General features: G+C 32.7%; 1 protein-coding gene across 5 annotated transcripts in view; it reads left to right on the forward strand.

The window, feature by feature from the left end:
- The window catches only part of Ppn (proteoglycan-like sulfated glycoprotein papilin), a 70,603-nt gene extending 51,622 nt beyond the window's left edge, over positions 1–18,981 (forward strand). For 2 of the 5 annotated variants that reach the window (XM_074248975.1, XM_074248974.1), the window contains exons 8-31: positions 34–114; positions 777–949; positions 1,148–1,283; positions 1,375–1,718; positions 2,129–2,311; positions 2,483–2,656; positions 2,753–2,941; positions 3,022–3,163; positions 3,292–6,681; positions 7,410–7,586; positions 7,686–7,865; positions 8,917–9,087; positions 9,522–9,734; positions 11,801–11,971; positions 12,154–12,582; positions 12,660–12,872; positions 13,033–13,200; positions 13,903–14,151; positions 14,247–14,572; positions 15,476–15,626; positions 15,755–16,285; positions 16,498–16,653; positions 16,742–16,855; positions 17,251–18,981. In XM_074248975.1, the coding sequence (XP_074105076.1) occupies positions 34–114; positions 777–949; positions 1,148–1,283; positions 1,375–1,718; positions 2,129–2,311; positions 2,483–2,656; positions 2,753–2,941; positions 3,022–3,163; positions 3,292–6,681; positions 7,410–7,586; positions 7,686–7,865; positions 8,917–9,087; positions 9,522–9,734; positions 11,801–11,971; positions 12,154–12,582; positions 12,660–12,872; positions 13,033–13,200; positions 13,903–14,151; positions 14,247–14,572; positions 15,476–15,626; positions 15,755–16,285; positions 16,498–16,653; positions 16,742–16,855; positions 17,251–17,453 (8,264 nt within the window). In that variant the 3' untranslated portion in view covers positions 17,454–18,981. The remainder of the gene's footprint in view (positions 1–33; positions 115–776; positions 950–1,147; positions 1,284–1,374; positions 1,719–2,128; positions 2,312–2,482; positions 2,657–2,752; positions 2,942–3,021; positions 3,164–3,291; positions 6,682–7,409; positions 7,587–7,685; positions 7,866–8,916; positions 9,088–9,521; positions 9,735–11,800; positions 11,972–12,153; positions 12,583–12,659; positions 12,873–13,032; positions 13,201–13,902; positions 14,152–14,246; positions 14,573–15,475; positions 15,627–15,754; positions 16,286–16,497; positions 16,654–16,741; positions 16,856–17,250) is intronic. The other 3 variants (XM_074248979.1, XM_074248976.1, XM_074248977.1) reach the window with 3 other exon arrangements.
- Positions 18,982–19,266: the final 285 nt, after the last annotated feature.

Here is a 19,266-nt window from a genome sequence, read left to right on the forward strand (position 1 = left end):
TAAATAGCTAATATAATTAACCCTCTATTTCAGGATATATTGATATTTTACTTATACCCGAGGGCGCTACTAATATTGCTATCAAGGAAATTGCACCTTCCAATAATTATCTAGGTAAGATTAGCATTAAGTGTTGTTTATGATATTTAAGTCATAAATGCAAGTTTTTTTTTTTTTTTTTTTTTTCTTAATCGTGTAGACATTAAATTAGAACTAATTATTTATTGATTTGTTTCATCAGAGTAAACAGATTAAAATATGATTTATAAACTCATGATTAATGATAATTTTAAATGATAAACTCCATCGAAATTTCAATAAAGCTCAAATATGTTTCTATTAAATAGCCCACGGTTTCAATAATTAACGAATAATTTTAAATTGAAATTAACAACAGATTAATTTATAGTGTAAATTTATATCTAAAATGCCTATGTAATTTACTACATTATAAATATCAACAGATTTCTATTATGAATAGTTAAATACTTCAAAGTATACAGTTTTAATATAAAAGCATGCTTTAAACGCAGTCAAAGCATGTATTTAATATCCATATTTAATTAAGCTTTATAAAGTTTCAGTAATTAATAAAACAATGTAATTTAAACATTCATCTACAATAGCAACACTTTGTACTATTCATTAATTTTAAAAATGAAAAAACTTTCATTAGTCGAAGATTAAATTAATTCAACATTTTAATCACATTGAAATTTCAGAAAAACTAATTAAACTTGGACTGTAAATTATTAATCAAAGAATTATACTTTTAGCAATCCGTAATACGTCTGGGCATTATTATCTCAACGGCAATTGGAAAATAGACTTCCCTAGAAGTCTTAAATTTGCCAATACGATATTTCATTACGCGAGAGATCCGCAAGGTTTCTCAGCGCCGGACACAATCACAACCTTGGGACCAACTAGTGAAGCGATTTATGTCGTCGTAAGTACAAATTATATTTATATAGATGTACATATTTATCTTTAGAGTACATAAATCTTTTTGTGTAAGATATACACTTAATAAATATTTACACAGATGTATTTATATATTTTAAAATATATCTATCTTATAATTAATATGCCAATAAAATTTCACTGAAATAATGACCTTTTAAATTATTACTTTTTACTTACTCAGTTACTCTATCAAGATCGAAATGTTGGGGTTGAATATAAATACAGTATTCCTAAAAAATTCTCTCCGCAAGCTGATCCTGACAGTTACACGTGGACTGCGGGTGAATTTTCCGAATGTAGTGCGACATGTGGTGGAGGTAAAATATTTTTTTTTTTTTTTTTGTATTATTTATTCACATCAAAACGGATATTGCATTTAAAAATGTAAATATAAATAAAAACTAACAGGATATAAATCAAGACGAGTTAACTGCGTAAGACGGCGCAATAATGAGCCAGTTGACGAGAATCTGTGCGACCCACAATTAGAGCCCGATGACACCCAGTCTTGCGGCGATGAGGCATGTCCACCCGAATGGGTGGAAAGCCAATGGACGCCTTGTAGTAAACAATGCGGCGAAGGTGGTGAACGTACAAGAGAAATCAAGTGTGAGCAGATCATCGTTGGTGGTATACCGAGCATCGTTGACGACTCGATGTGCATTGAGAAACTTGGACCGAAGAAAGAGACCACCCAGGAATGCAATCGCAATGTTACATGTCCTACGTTTCATTTAGGACCTTGGAAACCAGTAAATACTTTGTTTTATTTTTTAATTATTTAATACTTTAATCAGATAATATTTACTCCGATCCGTGACCTTCTCTTAACTATCCTACCGTATATATAATTAACTTGCAATCCAAAAATAAATATATCGTCTGAGTAAGCTAAACGATTAAAGAAAAATTAATAATATTTTACTAACTAATTAAAAATTTTTTTACACGTTGAAATTTAAATTTAAACACTGTTATTGAGTTTCCAGATATTTATTCGATGTAAAAGCTTTTTTAATTACATGTTTTACGAACTAGCTGAATGAATATCGTAATCTTTTATTATATTTAGCTAAACTCGACGGTGTTTTTTTTTTTTATTTTATCCTCCTTCAAATATTTGCTACTCATTTAATTAATCAAATATTTTATTAATTAACAGTGTGATCATTTGTGTGGAGAAGGAAAACAAACAAGAAAAGTAACTTGTTACAAAAAAAATGACGACGGTAAAATAGAAGTATTAGATGATTTAGCATGTGAGGGTGAAGTCCCAGAAAGAGAAAAACCATGTGAATTAAGACCTTGCGCTGGGCTTGATTGGGTCGTTTCTGAATGGAGTGGAGTAAGTTTTTTTTTTTTTTTTTTTTTTTTTATACATCTACAATATTATATTATATTGGATTCAATAGTAATTCCATTTTTCTTATTTTTATCGCTGTCCTTATTTTGTTTAATTACATTTTATGAGGGTGTACCGAAAGACAAACGATGATAATAATAAATGTATTTTAAGTGTGAAGATAAATGCGGACTCACTCAAGAAACAAGAACTGCTCATTGTGCCACTCAAGACGGTACTATTTATCCTGATGACAAGTGTGAGCCAGATAAAAAACCAGAGTTAACACGCGACTGTGAGAACACCAAAGGTTGTGAATATCAATGGTATTCAACTCAGTGGAGTGAGGTAAATAAATTAAGTACCTAATTAAAATAAAGATAAATAAATTTGGAAGTGTATACAAGTGGGTACATAGTTTTAATTTAAAAAATTATCTTTTAGTGCTCGGCTAAATGCGGTAAAGGTGTACAGACTCGTAAAGTTTTTTGCGCAACATTTGAAGACGATGTTACATTGAAAAAAGTTGAAGACGAAAAATGCAAACCTGAAAAACGTTATAATGATACGAAAGAATGTACATCAGAAATTGTTGAATGCAAAGGCGAATGGTTTGCTGGTCCATGGAGTAAAGTTAGTATATTATTAATCATTATTTTTATTATTAATAAAGCTTAAATTGACAAATATTTTTATTATTATTTTCATTTAAGTGTTCTAAACCATGTGGAGGTGGTGACATGATACGAAAAGTTATATGCTTGAAAGACGGTATGATTACTTCAACAAGTAATTGCGATGAAAACTCAATAATGTTTTCTTCTGAAGAATGCAATAAGCATCCTTGTGGTAAAGGTAAATACAGCAATTATTTTTAATGACTCTATCATACAGTAATAGTAAATTGATATGTCATTTATCCATTAATCTCAATAAATGAATTGAAAAAAACTAACGATTATAAAATGAATTATTGATTGTAGATGAAGTAATTCCTGTAGAGCCAGGAAAAGATGACATTCCGACCGATGAAGAAGATTATGATGATGACGACGATGAATGTGAAGTATATGAGGATGAAGACTTTGTTACGCTAACCACGAGCTTAAAAACAGATGAAGGCGAAACCGGATCGACAGAATTATCAAGTTCTATATCGCCTTTCGAGTCAACTGGTTTTAGTATGTCAACATTAGAAGATACAATGATGAGCGATGAGATGTATAGCCGTGGAGATATGACACCAACAGATTTTGAAAGTGGTTACACCAGCGGTGACGGAAGCGGTGACGATGAATTCACGCTATTTACTAATGTTTACACCGACACCTCGTCAAATAGAGACTTTTCAACAACAGAGGGAAGTGGAGCAACCACAGACGAGGATACCACAGATATGGAAACTGATTTAACCACAGGAGTTTCAGTTAGTGAAGAATTCGAAGAAACTTCGGGCTCTACCGATATTTCTGATGTTACTGAAGCATCGATGTCAACTGACTCAACAAGTTCGAATATCGCTAGTAGTACAGATGAATCTGCAGCGACCGAATCTTCTGGCTCTACCGATGGGTCAAGTATGGCTTCTTCGGAATCTTCGGGATCATCAGAAGCATCTGATGTTACAGAAGGATCTACAGAAGCATCTGATGTTACAGAAGGATCTACAGAAGCATCTGATGTTACAGAAGGATCTACCGAGGCATCTGGTGCGACGGAAGAATCTTCAGAGTCTAGTTCTAGCAGCACAGAACAATCGTTTGGTAGTACAGAAGTATCTGCTTCGTCAGAGTCAACGTTATTTGAAAACACAATTGAATCCTCGTCAGAAGCATCTACTGTAGATTCATCAGATATGTCTACAGAATCGTCTGATTTTACTACGACCGAGTCTAACTCATCCACCGTGGATTCTTCAACTTCATCAGACTCAAGCGCAAGTACTGAGTTAGATATGACGACAGTGTCATCAGAAACAGAATCAACCGAGTCATCACAGTCTACTGAATCCCAGCCGACAGATACAACTGAGCCAATGGAAACAACTTCTTCTGAAGAAACACCAACAACTTCTTCTGAAGAAACATCAACAACTTCTTCTGAAGAAACACCCACAACTTCTTCTGAAGAAACACCAACAACTTCTTCTGAAGAAACACCAACAACTTCTTCTGAGGAAACACAAACAACTTCTTCTACAGACACATCTGTAACTGAAACAACGGTATCTTCAACTGATACATCTGACGTCAGTGAAACGTCACAGAGTTCTTCAAGATCTGAGACTACGTCAGAATTGCCATTTACTATTCTGCTTGTTGACGGAGAGAGTGATTCTGAAGGCCTGCGTAAAGACCTTGAGTCGTCTTCAGAATCTTCAGAATCGACAGACGATACAACTGATGCTTCCGAAAGCTCATCTGAAGTTAGTACGACTGAAGTGTCTGGTTCTACTGATTTATCTACGACAGAATCATCAACAGAGTCTTCTGAAATGACAGAGTCTGCCAGCACTAATCAGTCAACATCAGATTCTAGTGATGCTACTGAGTCTGAAATGACAACTGAATCTGGAGGTACTACTGAATCAGGAGCTACAACCGAATCAAGAGCATCAACTGAATCTAGCAGCACTACAGAATCAGGAGCTTCAACTGAATCTAGTGGAATTACAGAGTCAGGAGCTACAACTGAATCTGGCGGTACTACAGAGTCAGGAGCTACTAGCGAGTCAGAATCATCCACAGAATTAACTGGCAGCACTGAATCAGTTGGTTCTACTGAGACTGAAACAGAAGCGTCGACAGTTTCTGGTGAAACAACAGAATCTGGAGCTACCACTGAGAGCGGTATGACAGAAGAAAGCACTGTGTCTGGTACAACTTCAACTGATGAAGAAGAAACTGACATGACTGGAAAATCAGACATATTGGACTTGTTTACAACGATAAGTCCAGTAGACGCAGCGATATCCAAAGAGCACAAACTCAGAAAATGTAAAATTAAGAGGAAGAAGAAGAAGTCCTGCAGAACTTCTGAGTTCAACTGCTGTTATGACGGAATTACGCCGGCTAAAGGACCGTTTGGAAAAGGCTGCCCAACTCCACAAACTTGTGCTGAGACCACTTTCGGTTGTTGTCCGGACGGGGTGTCAGTCGCCGCTGGGCCAAAGAACGAAGACTGTCCATCAATGCATTGCAATGAAAGTCTATTTGGATGCTGTCAAGACGGTGTCACTCCTGCCGAAGGCAACGACTTCGAAGGCTGCAAAAAGCCGTGCAACCAGACTGAATTTGGATGCTGTCCAGATAATGAAACTCCAGCGGATGGTGAAAATAATTTGGGATGTTGCAATTCTACTGAATTTGGCTGTTGTCCTAATAGGATCAAACCTGCGACTGGACCGAATGAAGAAGGGTGTGAAGAAACGACAGAAGAAACTAGAGAGTTTGAAAGTACAACACCCTTTGAAGGAGACTGTGCTAATTCCGCGCACGGATGTTGTCCTGATGGAAAAACTCCAGCGACTGGAGTCAACTTTGAAGGCTGCGGAGTTATTAATGCTGAAAATTGTACTGCTTCTTACTTTGGATGCTGTGCAGACGGTGTCACTCCAGCACTGGGTGAACGAGGTGAAGGATGTCACTCGGCTTGCGAGTCGTCAACTCACGGTTGCTGTCCAGATCGTCTTACTCGATCTCACGGACCTGGTGGTGAAGGATGTTGCTTAACGTCTCCTTATGGATGCTGTCCTGACAACATTCTCCCAGCCAGAGGGCCAGACTTTTATGGATGCGGGTGTGAGTACTCTCGGTTCCGATGCTGTCCTGACAATGTCACCGCAGCCCGTGGACACAACAACGAAGGATGTGGGTGCCAATACACACCCCACGGATGCTGTCCCAATAAATTCACTCCCGCAACTGGACCCAACTTTGAAGGATGTGCATGCTACACCTATCAATTCGGTTGCTGTCCGGATGGAGTTACTATCGCCAAAGGGCCTCGAGGCCATGGATGCGGCTGCGAAAACACTGAGTTCGGCTGCTGCTCAGACGACCGGACTCCGGCCAAAGGACCGAACTTTGCAGGATGCGCTTGTGATGCATCCAAGTACGGTTGCTGCTCAGATGGAGTCGAAGAAGCACAAGGAGAAAACTTTGAAGGTTGTCGCACTGTGCCGGTTGTTCCTGGAGCTGCTTGTTCTCTTTCCAGAGATCGTGGTTCCTGTCGCGACTTTAGTGTCAAATGGTTCTTTGACACTGAGTATGGTGGATGTTCACGCTTCTGGTATGGAGGCTGCGATGGTAATGACAATCGCTTCAAAACCCAAGAGGAATGTAAAGATACTTGTGTATCTCCTACAGGACGAGGTGAATTATTTTTTTTTTTTTTTTTTTTTTTTTTTTTAACAATTAAAGAATTTTATTTTATTTTTCATTGAGCCAAAAAAAAATTTTTGAAAATTTTTTTTAGCGAAGTTTATAAATAAGTGATTTTTATTTTATATTATTTATTTATTAATTAATTTTTAACACTAAAATCGAAATTCCTTAAGAGCTTTAATATAAGAAATAATGAAAAAAAAAAAATAGCAAGAAAGAGAAGTACCGGCTTGGCCTACTTTGAATTTGAGTTAATGTGTAAAAAATTCAAATATTAAAATATTTTTTATAAAATTTTGACATTCATAAGAACCAGATTTATGATGTTATTATGTTTATAAATTTACAAAATAATTTGAATATCAATTCAGATAAGTTGCGAAAATAGGTACATTGGCTACAAATGGTACTTTCATCCTATTTAAATCTATAAGTCTACTATGGAGCTGTTGCAAATCTCTCTCTCTAAAAAAAAAAAAACGCGTAACATAATAATTTTACATATCTTATTAGTAAATCAATAAATTTTACCATGTCTCAGAAAATTTTTTAAAATAGCATTATTTACGACAAAAATTTTAGGGAAAAAATTAAATAAAATTTTCGATAAGAAAATTTTATAAAATATACTTTTTTGAGCTTTATAACTAGATATATCTCCCTAACAAAAGTAATATAATATTTTTAACATAATTTTTTTATTTTGCAATAAACAGATGTTTGTTACTTACCCAAAAGTACTGGGCCATGTGAAGGGTACTACCCGATGTGGTATTACGACAGTGAAAGAAAACAATGTGGACAATTTATTTATGGCGGGTGCCTTGGTAATAATAATAAATTCAAAACTCACGAAGAATGTGAACAACTTTGCGTCGTTCGAGATGACAGCGGTAAATTTTATAAATTTATCCTTAATAGATTGGAAATATTACTTTAAAACTATTATCAATTCACGCCATAATTATTCATACTAATTATAATTATTTTAGATCCATGTGAGTTAGATAAAGAATCAGGACCATGCGAAGGTAACTTTACACGATGGTACTTCAACAAAGATTCTCAAGCGTGCGAACAATTCCGTTACGGTGGCTGCAAACCTAATACTAATAATTTCCCAACTGAAGTTGCTTGTCACCAGCAATGTCTTCAACCAGGGCGCAGTAAAGGTAAATTATAACACCTTATTCAACCCTGCTTGAAAAGAATGAATTTGTTTTATTTTGTTTTTTGAATTTAATCAACGTTGAGTTAAACGTACAGTGTAAAAAATTAGTTGAGAAAAATAAGGGAATGGCACTAACTCGTTTATTAGATGGGAAGAGTTATATACATTCAACATGTATGAAGTTGATGAATTTTACAGTAACCCAAGAAGTATGTTCACTGGACAAAGATCCCGGGCCTTGTCCGGGCTCTTTACTGCGTTGGTATTACGATGAAAAACGCCGGGCATGTAGACAATTTGTTTACGGTGGTTGTAAAGGCAACGGCAATAAATTCCGTACACGCGCGGACTGCGAGCAACGTTGTCCGATTCGAGGTATACAGCAACAATCAAAGTCGTATAATTTGAGGTGTTTAGAGATATATACACATATATATACCTCATCAGCTTTTATAAATATATACGCCGGTGACGGTAAACTTTGCGCTGTGCCCCTCGTTTGTCTAGGTTTCATTTATTTATTTTTTATATATGTCAATTAGTATTTATTTCATTAAAATTTAGTAATCATTGCTGTTGAGGGTGATGGTTTTTTTATTAAATTTATTTTTCACGTCAATCCTTTGATATCCGTTGCCTTTTTCGCATATATTTTTATTTATTTAATGCATTAGTATAAAATACGGGGAGGCAAAATTACGATTACTAAGAAAATTATTTACTTTCGTAAAAGCAGAGTCGTTAAATTTTTTAAATTGAAAAAAAAAATCAATTTTGAAATTGCGGACAAAATGAGGATAAATTAAATTAAAAAAAAAAAATTAATCATTCATTTTTATAATCTTGAAAAAAAATTTTTTTCATCAAAATTTTCATAAACCTATTTTGCTCCCTTGTCTCCTGCAATTTTTTTATTTTTAAATAATTGAGTAGTAATTAAAGTAATTAGAAACAAAGTAGAAAATATTATTAATATTTTGTATTGCACTAATAACATAATTAAAATTGCATGACTAATACTTATAAATTGGTGGATTTATGGATGATAATAGATTCTTGCTCACTACCAAGAGCTGAAGGTAATTGCACGGAAAAGTATTCAAAGTGGTACTTTGATCATTCGGAAAATAGATGCATGCCATTCTATTACACAGGATGTGGTGGAAATAAAAATAATTATGACTCTAGAGATGCATGTGAGGTAGATTGCCCTCCCAAGATTGGTAAGAATAACAAATAATTAACTTCAAAAAGTCTATATATTGCAGATAATAAAATAATAAAATTAATTTTCATTATCCAAATTAACATTCCAAAAAATCATTAATTTTAAACTATTAATTTCATAATTCACTCAATATAATTATTTAAAGAAAAACAATTATTTAATTAGTGACATTTAAATACTAATTTGCATTGTTGACTGACGGGAATTTATTGAACAGCGAATCGACGTTTATAAACTAATAATTCAGTTTCGACATTAAACATTGAATAAGCAAATATAACAAGCTTCAACATGTACTTAAGTATTTAAGTACTTAAGTAATTAAGTACGTGTACTTAATGAAAATTAATTTATGGAATCAATTATAATTTTAATTAAATTAAATTGATGTGGTATTATCATTATAATTAATTAAATTAATAAATATAGAGCAAGACCTTTGTCTTCTACCCGCACTTCTTGGCGAGTGCCATAATTACACTCAACGGTGGTATTATGACTCGTTTGAGCAACGATGCCGACAATTCTTTTACGGCGGCTGTGGAGGCAACGAGAATAACTTCAATACTGAAGAAGACTGTTCTAATAGATGTGTTGCTTCTGTGACTAAACCACCAGATAGACCACGAAGCTTTTCTCCAGGTAATTGTTTTTTTTTTTTTTTAATTAATTAATTTGTAACCGTGGGGTTTAGCACAGGTCCAGTTAGCTACCCCTTTCCTCTTTAGAAAGGGCGCCACTGGGATTTTAGACACGGTGTCCCAGAAACCGGAGGAGCATGAGAAGGAAAGGACAGGGTCGTGAGAAGTCCGAGAAAAGGCTGTAAATAAGACTGAGAAAATTTATTTATAAAAATTAAACTGATTTATTAACCAACTCCACAAACTTAACAATCTCCTTAAAACTAACTTAATTGTGAGAACCTCTCACCTACGTTAAATGGCCCTTGCCAATTTTTCCTATAACTAATTAACCAATTTATTCAACCTCGTCACTCCGACGGAATATCTCAATATCTTAATTTCCTCGTCAACCTGACGGAATACCATAAAATACCAACTAATTACCTCGTCAACCTGACGGAATACCAATTAACATAATTTACCTCGTCAACCTGACGGAATACCAGTTAAAACCTATTCCCGACTGCGCCCCCGACTCGGGCGTCTACGCAGCGGTTTCCTAACTTAATCCGTTGTACCCCCGACTCGGGCGTCTATACAACGTTTCTAAATACTCACTAAATTCCATACAAAAATCGTCCACCGGACGCTAACTTAATACACACTTTCTCTAATTACTCAAATTTCTTCGAATTACTAATTATCTAAATTCCTTGAATTTTACGCTTAACATTTCTTTAATACCAATTACCAAATTCACTAATTTAATTCATTACAAATTTTATCAATCAAAATTATTCAATTAAATTTATTAACTATTTTCAATAAACTAATTTACTAGATTTACTAAATTAATTAAATTCAGCCCAACGGCCTAGAATTAATTTTTTCAACATTTCAAATTTCAAATTCTACAAATTTAATAAGCCTCATTAAATATTCAACTTACATATATTCCAAAGTGACCTTGACTATCTAAATTACACAAATGCTTCTACTATTTCAACTTAATCAAATAATTTTAACTAAATAACTTCCCATAACTAAAAGGCTTGTAACAAACTAATTAATTGACGTTTATGAATAATTTACTTATAAAAGAATCTACTAAATTAAAAGTGACATCTGAGACAATAGCGATCATTAATTGACAAATTTTATTACAGTTAATTCGGCCTCTCAATTTTCAAATTCAAGCTTGGCCTGAAATAATTGTAATAATAATACCTGACTTAACTTTTACAACTCTCCAAACGTTAAGTGAAGTCCCGGTGGAAACGGGCGAAATCAGCGGCTGGTTGGTCTCTCTCTCTCGTCTCTAATAAACTTTCCGGCTCCAAGTAATGGGTTCCCAATTCCGGATCGTAGATTGACTTCCTTCTTGATGGTCCTGAATCTCGATGACAGAATTTATTACACAGCACTACACTGACTCACTGTTGTGCCAAAAGCCTCACTATCTCAAAGCGTCACTGGCTCAAAAGCCTGGCTCAAAAGGTGTTACTTGTTCCAAGGGCTGGCTCAAAAAAGCGTTACTTGTTCGAGGGCCTGGTTCAAAAAGCCTTGATGTTTCTTTTGTCGGATCTTTTATAACCCTTGACTCCGAGTTCTCGAACTTTCCTATTGTCAACCCCGCTTCGTTTTTTGGGGACAGCAGTGGGGACTTTCGATTTGCACGCCCGGTGACAAGTCTGAACTACTTGTCAAAATCGAACGGTAAGGGAAAACCCTCATTACCGTGGCGTCAATAAAGTGGTCGATAACGACCATGAGAAGTTTAGTTTTCCCTGTCACAAATTAAAGACTTTTTTCCCTGGTTTAAAATTTTAAATTAGATTGATTTTTTATTTATTTACTTTTCCCCTTCGAAAAAGGTAAAATTTTATTGGCAATTTCGTAAAATAATTTAGAACACCTGTATTAACTCGTTAACGCACTTAGAGCTAATCTTTTAAGCAGCTTACGAGTTACTGAATTTTTAACAGCTCAGATGGCAAAATTATGTTTCAATATTGCACGATTCATAGTGCGAAATATCAAAGAGTGCTTTAAAATCAAAATTATATTTTCTACGACTAATTTCAGCAATGTGTTTCCTTCCCGATGAGCATGGACCTTGTAGGGATGAGCAAGTGAAATGGTTCTATGATAGCAGAGACGGCATTTGTAAGCAATTCCGTTACGGTGGGTGTGCAAGCAATGGAAATAAATTTGAATCACGCGAAGAGTGTGAATACCGCTGCGGAGAAGTTCAAGGTAAAATATTTAATAAAAGTAGGAAAATCCAAAAATACATACCTCGAATGCTCATATTTTTATTTAAAAAAAAAAAAAAAAAAGTAATAAATCTAAAAAGTGATAAAAGTATGATAAATTTAATGAATCTTTCATTTCAAAATTAATTATAATAACAAATAAATGTACGTTTATAATTACAGACCTATGTTCAATGCCGAAAGTTGTTGGACCATGCAGTGGCTCAATAATTCAATTTTACTACAACCACGAAACAGATACCTGCGAAGAGTTTGAATATAGCGAATGTGGTGGTAACAAAAATCGTTTCCCGGATAATGCAAGCTGTGAGAGTAAATGTAAACGGAGACGACCACCACCGCCACCACCACCACCCGTACCAGAATCACAAGCATCAACATCTAGACCAGACTCTGATATTCTTCCTAATAGCCCTATTTGCTTAGCTCCTGTTGATGCCGGTCCATGTAATTCCGAAATTACGGCTTACTATTACGATCCTCAAACCCAGGCATGTCAAGCTTTCATTTACGGTGGATGTGAAGGCAACGCCAACAGATTCCAGAGTGAAGAGCAGTGTGAAAGACTTTGCGGTCGTTTTCAGGGTCAAGGTAATTGTTATAATAATTACACATCAATTAAAAACAATCTAATTTTAAATTTAATATAATTTTTTTTTCTCTTTTAGACTCCTGCAACATTCCATCAGATGCTGGACCGTGTAGAGGCAATTTTATAAAATACTTTTACGATCCAAATGCTCGCGCTTGTCGTCAATTCTATTACAGCGGTTGCGACGGAAACGCAAACAGATTTAGCACAGTTCTCGAGTGCGAATCTGTTTGTTTACACCGCGAAGAACCAACGCCCGCTGGCAACAATACTGGACTCTCTCACTTTGGTAAAAAAAAACTGACTCATTATTTTATTTTATAAAATAAAAACTAACGAGTTTTATTTTTTTTATTTAAATGCATGTATTGTTAAATACTAATTAAGTAAGTAGACAAAGATTTATAAAACTAACATTTAATGGTTGTGTAATGATGGTAATGGTTTAGCTATTTGCCGAGAGCCAGTGGATGTTGGAACATGTCCAACTGGTAATTACAAAAGATTTTATTTCGACGAAGAACGTCGCACTTGCCTGCCATTTGTTTATACTGGTTGTGGTGGAAATCGTAACAGATTCAAGACTTTTGAGTCTTGTATGCACACGTGCTACAGAGGTGAGCTAACTACTGGTGCAACATTTATTGCTCCACCAAATTAGTTTTTTCCAGTACTAACAATTTAACAATGAACCTCATTAATATCTTTATTAATAAATAACTAGCAACTTTGTAGTTACTACGTGATTGCCATGATTTGTGAACTATAAATAAATAAAATTTTGCTTTATTAAATAATGACTTTTGTCATATTGCACTGTACTTTTTTAACTATTGACATTTTTAAAGATATAAGCTCATTTTGATGTTACACTCATCAAGAGCTTTCATTTAAGTACCCACATGCATTTTTATATATTTTTCATATATACATATATATAATATATATAAATATATGAAAAATTGATGTGGGTACTCAAATGAAAGGTCTTGATGAGTGTAACATCAAAATGAGCTTATATCTTTAAAAATGTCAATAGTTCACAAGATACAAAATAATTTCTTAATTATGTATCTAGAGATAGAGAATTTTCGAATGCAGCCTAAATAATTATCATCAGAAATTGACTATCGGTGAGAATGATATAAAATCCTAAAAAGGCACAAATACAAATCAAGACCTATGCAACGACACTAAATTTCACCAAAAAAAAAAAAAAACGATTTTATCATATGACTATCCTGGACACAAAATTTTTTTAATTCTCTTAATAATATAGATTATAATAACAATTATACTAAGTATTAATTGCTTTACAGCAAGCAACGAAATAGAAGACGTAGATAATAAAAATGTGTCCAAAGACCCATGCGTCGAAGCGAAGGACGAATGCAATACAGTTCAATGTCCTTACGGCAAAGAAGCTTACGTTGACGATCAAGATTGTGAGCGTTGTCGATGTGCTGATCCTTGTAGAAGTGTTAATTGTCCAGAGGGATCTAGATGTTCGATAACTTTGGCAGCTTCGGCTGATCAAGGAACAGAATACAGAGCAGTTTGTCGAACAAGTAATTAAAATTTAATTATTTATTGATTTTGCACACAATTAACAGCTATAAGAATAATAATAATAATTAATATTATAATGTGATGGTTTATTTAGTTACCAAACCAGGTCGCTGCCCAATAGTATCGTACAGTACAAGGTGTGAAAAAGAGTGTGAAACAGATGCAGAATGCCCTGGTGAACATAAATGTTGCGACAATGGATGCGGTACATCGTGTTTAGAGCCTGCGTCTGAAGAACCTCTCGTAACATCACCACCGACTTATAATCTGACAGCACCACCTTATGGAGCTGAGCCAGCTGCTATTCAACAACCGACAGAACCGCATGTAAGCGGTGAAGAGGGTGGATACGTCAGTATGAAGTGTATTGCTACAGGAAATCCTACGCCCATTATCACGTGGAGAAAAGATGCGACGGTGGTAAGTCAATTTTTTTTTGTGCATCTCTACTTTTTAAATTCCTATTCCATCAATATTTATTTGTCTATTTATTTAAAATTTCACAAATTTTTGATGTGTTTGTATCAATTAAAATTTAATTCTTGTAAAAAAGATTTAATTTTATCTTCAATTTCCTAGACGTCTGTTTGTAGCGAATGAATGTACTAATCGATATAGACGATATCTCTCGAAAAAACACAACCAATCTACTTGATTCTTTTCGCAATCGATTGCAACTATTAAAACACACCTCGCTATCGTAAATCACTATCGTAGCCCTTTTAATTTAATTATATTAAAATAAATAAATCTAAGTACAACAAACAACGACTTTTTGTATTTTTGTGTCTGTGAAATGAAAGCCTATTAGCAAGTTAATTTAAATTTAATTTTATTTATCACTAGCTGTTACTCGCCCACTGTATTGAGCGCTTTATAGAATTGCATTTTTAGATCTAGATTTGGAATTTAATTGAAGTATTTTGCCATCCCGATGTCCGCTTTACACGGAAAGAACAAGATGACACGGGATATCATCCCAGATTGTAGTGAGTAAAAAAAATTCCAGATAGTAGCTAATATAATCCAGATTGTAATGAGTATAATCCAGATATCACCCAGTATAATCTGGATTATACTAGCTACTATCTGAAATTTTTTTTCACCACAGATATCACTGAATATAATCTGGGATGATATCCAGTTTCATCTTGTTCTTTCCGCTTACTGTTTGAAACTATGAAAATTTACTGGAATCCGAGTAAATTTTACAATTTACCTTTTTCTGTGTGGGCTAAATTTCATGTTTCAATAAATCCTAGTTTATTTAGTCAAAGGAACCCTATTTTTCTTAAATATATATAGATTAAAATTATTTTTTAGATTAATCCCGCAGAGAAGAGACGACGAATATTACTAGATGGAACATTAGAAATTATAAACTTATATAGCTACGACAGAGGAACATACATTTGTTTCGCTGACAATGGACTCGCGCCACCCGTTAAAACTGAATATCAATTAGAAGTCACAGGTAAGATTATTTTGATGCTTGTTAGTAATAAATGAATAATAATATTAATATTGAATGACAATTAATAACATGGTGTTTGGATTGACTAAATGTGTTTTTGGCATGTGGTTTATCTACTCTTACTCTAGAACCTCATGAACGTCAAGCGGCTATTGTTGGTGAACCAAATACTTATGTAACAGTAACAATGAACTCACCGACAACTCTTTATTGCTATGCGATGGGCTGGCCACGTCCTTTTGTAACCTGGTGGCACGGAGATCGCATGCTTCCATTAACTTCTGATCACTATGAGCAAGATTCTGAGTACACGTTATTAATTCGCTCTGTAACTTTAACAAATCTCGGTGTCTATACCTGCCAAGCTTACAACGGTATCCAACGGCCTTCCTCATGGTCTATGACACTCCAAGCGATAGGACCGGTCTATAATGTTAAGCCAGAATATCAGGAGTATACTAAATACCTTGTTGAGCCTCCTAAGCGGCCTAACAACACTGATAACAGACCACACTACCCATACAGACCATCACGAACTCAAGCTCCTCATTATAACCAAACTTACGTTCCTATTCGTAGTACTCGTCCTACTCCTAAGCCATATATTCCAGCTGTAATTCCTATCACTGAACCTCCACCAGAGCCATCTCAAATAAAAGGTGAGGTTTCCTGGGTACTTTTTGTTTTTGTGTTGCTTTATTATTAAAATAATTTTACTATTATTTATCCTTCTGCATGTTATTACTTAATTATAATTTATTGTATTTTTAAATAAAAAAAGTTTTTATTTTTTCCAGTTATTTTAATTGCTTGTAAATGATATTTAATAATAAATTTAGTAACATATTAAATAAATTATTTTTTAACACAGTACCAGTTGTTGTCAATGTAACATCATCAGGAAATAAATTCCCAGTAGGAAGTGATTTCAGTATTGCTTGTACTGTTGACGGTTATCCGATTCCTCAAGTACTTTGGTACAAAGATAATGAAATACTTAGAACAGATGGACGAATTACAATTTCTGGTAAGCCAAAATATTTGTAATAAATTTTTATACATTAACATATATAAAAAATATTTAATAATTTTTTAATTTTTATTCCTAAATATAGAAACAAACAGGCTTATGATTACGAACGCTGGTTACAATGATACTGGAAAATATCGTTGTGAAGCTTATAACGGTTATTCAAATGATTCAGCCGAAATAGACATTGCTGTTGAAGGTATAAAATTTTGTTTAAATCATCAATTGTTTGGTATCACAATAATTATTTTTGGGAATTATTTACAAGTGGGGTCAACCCTATTTTGGACCATGACTAGTTGAAAAATTAACGTTTTTTAATTTTTTTTTTTTTTATTCTATTCGGTTTTACGGCGCATTTATGATAAAAAATGTCGTGAAAGAAAAAAATAAAGATTTCGATCAATCAACTTTTTTTTTATATTTTTTTATTTTTTTATTTTTTTTTTTTTTTTTTCAAAAAAAAATATGTCAATAAAATCAAATAGAAATTTTGTTAAAAAAAATGAAAATTGAAATGGTTGACCCTACTTGTGAATATTTACCTTATTTTTTTCTTTACTTATAAATAACTGGCTTATAATTTTTTTACAGGCACACATATTGATCCCGAGTGTCAGGATAATACATTCTTCGCTCGATGTGACTTGATAGTAATTGCTAAATATTGTCAACATAAGTATTACGCTAAATTCTGTTGTAGATCATGTACTGAAGCAGGACAACTGCCTCCGGCAAATCTTTATCTCAAAGATTCAGCTCGAAGAAAAAAGAGATCATTTAGGAGTATTTTCTAAGCAAGTGCACGAGTCATTTCTTAAATAAAAGAAAAATAGTTAATATTAATAATGATAGTAGTTATAATGACAAAAGAATTAAAATTACTCCATTATGCCTATTTAAATCAAGACAAACCATTAATTTAAATTTATATATTAAATGTAAATGTCTCGAAGGCTAAATCGAATCCAATCGAGTCTCGTTCACTGCCAAAGCCTTAGAACGTTTATGCATAGATACTTATGGAGTACGAATTATAATAATAATTAAAATAATCTAAAGATGACCACAGTATCCATGTAAACACGATCTGAAGCTAATTAACTAGTCGTTAAGGAACTGCGTGTCAGTACTCTTAAGTCATCCACTTCTGTACAATTATGAGACATTCTTAATATTATTATTATTATTAATATTTTTATAATTATAATTATCTTGTAATTTTGTAAGTAGATTTAATGTCTGAATAGTTTAAATTTCAATTCTGTAATTTCCTGAATATTTTTTTCAACGATTTTATATTTTGCCATGAAAAATATCAAAGATGATAAAAAAAATGCTAACGATTATTTTATAAAATTAAATGATTAATAGTTTATAAAATATATCTTTTATGCCATTTATACGTACTTTAAACAATTAAATTAAATACTTTTTTGTATTGAGTTTTTAATTAATGTTTGCTTAAATTTTATATTAATTAATTTTCACAGAGTTTCCATTTTATTGGAAATTAAATATTAATATTTACATGTTATTTCATGTTTTATGTTTTAATTCTATTACGTCAATTTAATTACGTATTGATGATAAGATTATTTATAAAAATGTTTTTATACCATAAAATTTCGCGATTTTTTTTAAATTTGATCACCAAAAATATGATACATTGTATAGGTATATTTAATAAAATTAATAACCATAGAAAAATATAGAAAAAAATCTAAAAAAAAAGTTTAAGAACAAAAATATCAGTAAAACCACTGAATGTTTGTATGTTCATATAAATATATATAGATATAAATTTATTAAATCTTCTAAAACATATCGATCATCATCGACTAATTAAATAAAAATATTTAATCAATGAAAATCATTTGTAATCAGACAAGATATACATTTTTAAAATAAATATCGTCACTTTGCACTAGGCAATAACTGAAAGGATTTATCAAATTGTTGAACGTTTAATTAACTCATATTAATCAACATACAAATGTAAAAGAAAAAAAAAAAACATTTACTGTTAAAAATATTATTCTATATCAATCAGATTCAAAGAAAAAAACAACGCAGTGCCTTAAATAATGATGTAGATTAGTAAAAAAAAATTGGTAAAATGAAAATTTATTTATAATTCGTTTAAAAAATAAAATATTGTCTTTAGCCGTAATAAAAAAGACGTATCTAAAACATATATACATATATTGAAATGAATAAAGTACATATATCTATAACAATTAGTGTATAATAAGAAATAGTTTGTATCATTAATAATTAATAATTCCATTTTTTATGTTAATAATAAATTAAAGTTAGAATTTTTATGTACATTTTTTTAAGTATCTTTTATTTTCTTTATTACTTTTTTCGCAATCAAACCCACTTAGTCTTTTAATGTATGCTTGAAATATAATTGAATAATTTTCAAAGTACTCATCTGATTTTAGTCAAGTACTTTATATTAATATTTAATGGAAAAATGATTTACTTGATATTAAATAAAACCATTCACTTATTAATTGTAATATACAATCTCAAAATATCATAAATCTAAATGAAATAACCGATTGCAATTTCTTAATTGTATTTGTAATAAAAGTATTAATA

Source organism: Cotesia typhae, unplaced genomic scaffold (genome assembly GCF_013202065.1).
Source record: "Cotesia typhae breed Kobodo isofemale line unplaced genomic scaffold, CoteBio_Ctyphae contig_5, whole genome shotgun sequence".
Lineage (NCBI taxonomy): Eukaryota > Metazoa > Arthropoda > Insecta > Hymenoptera > Braconidae > Cotesia > Cotesia typhae.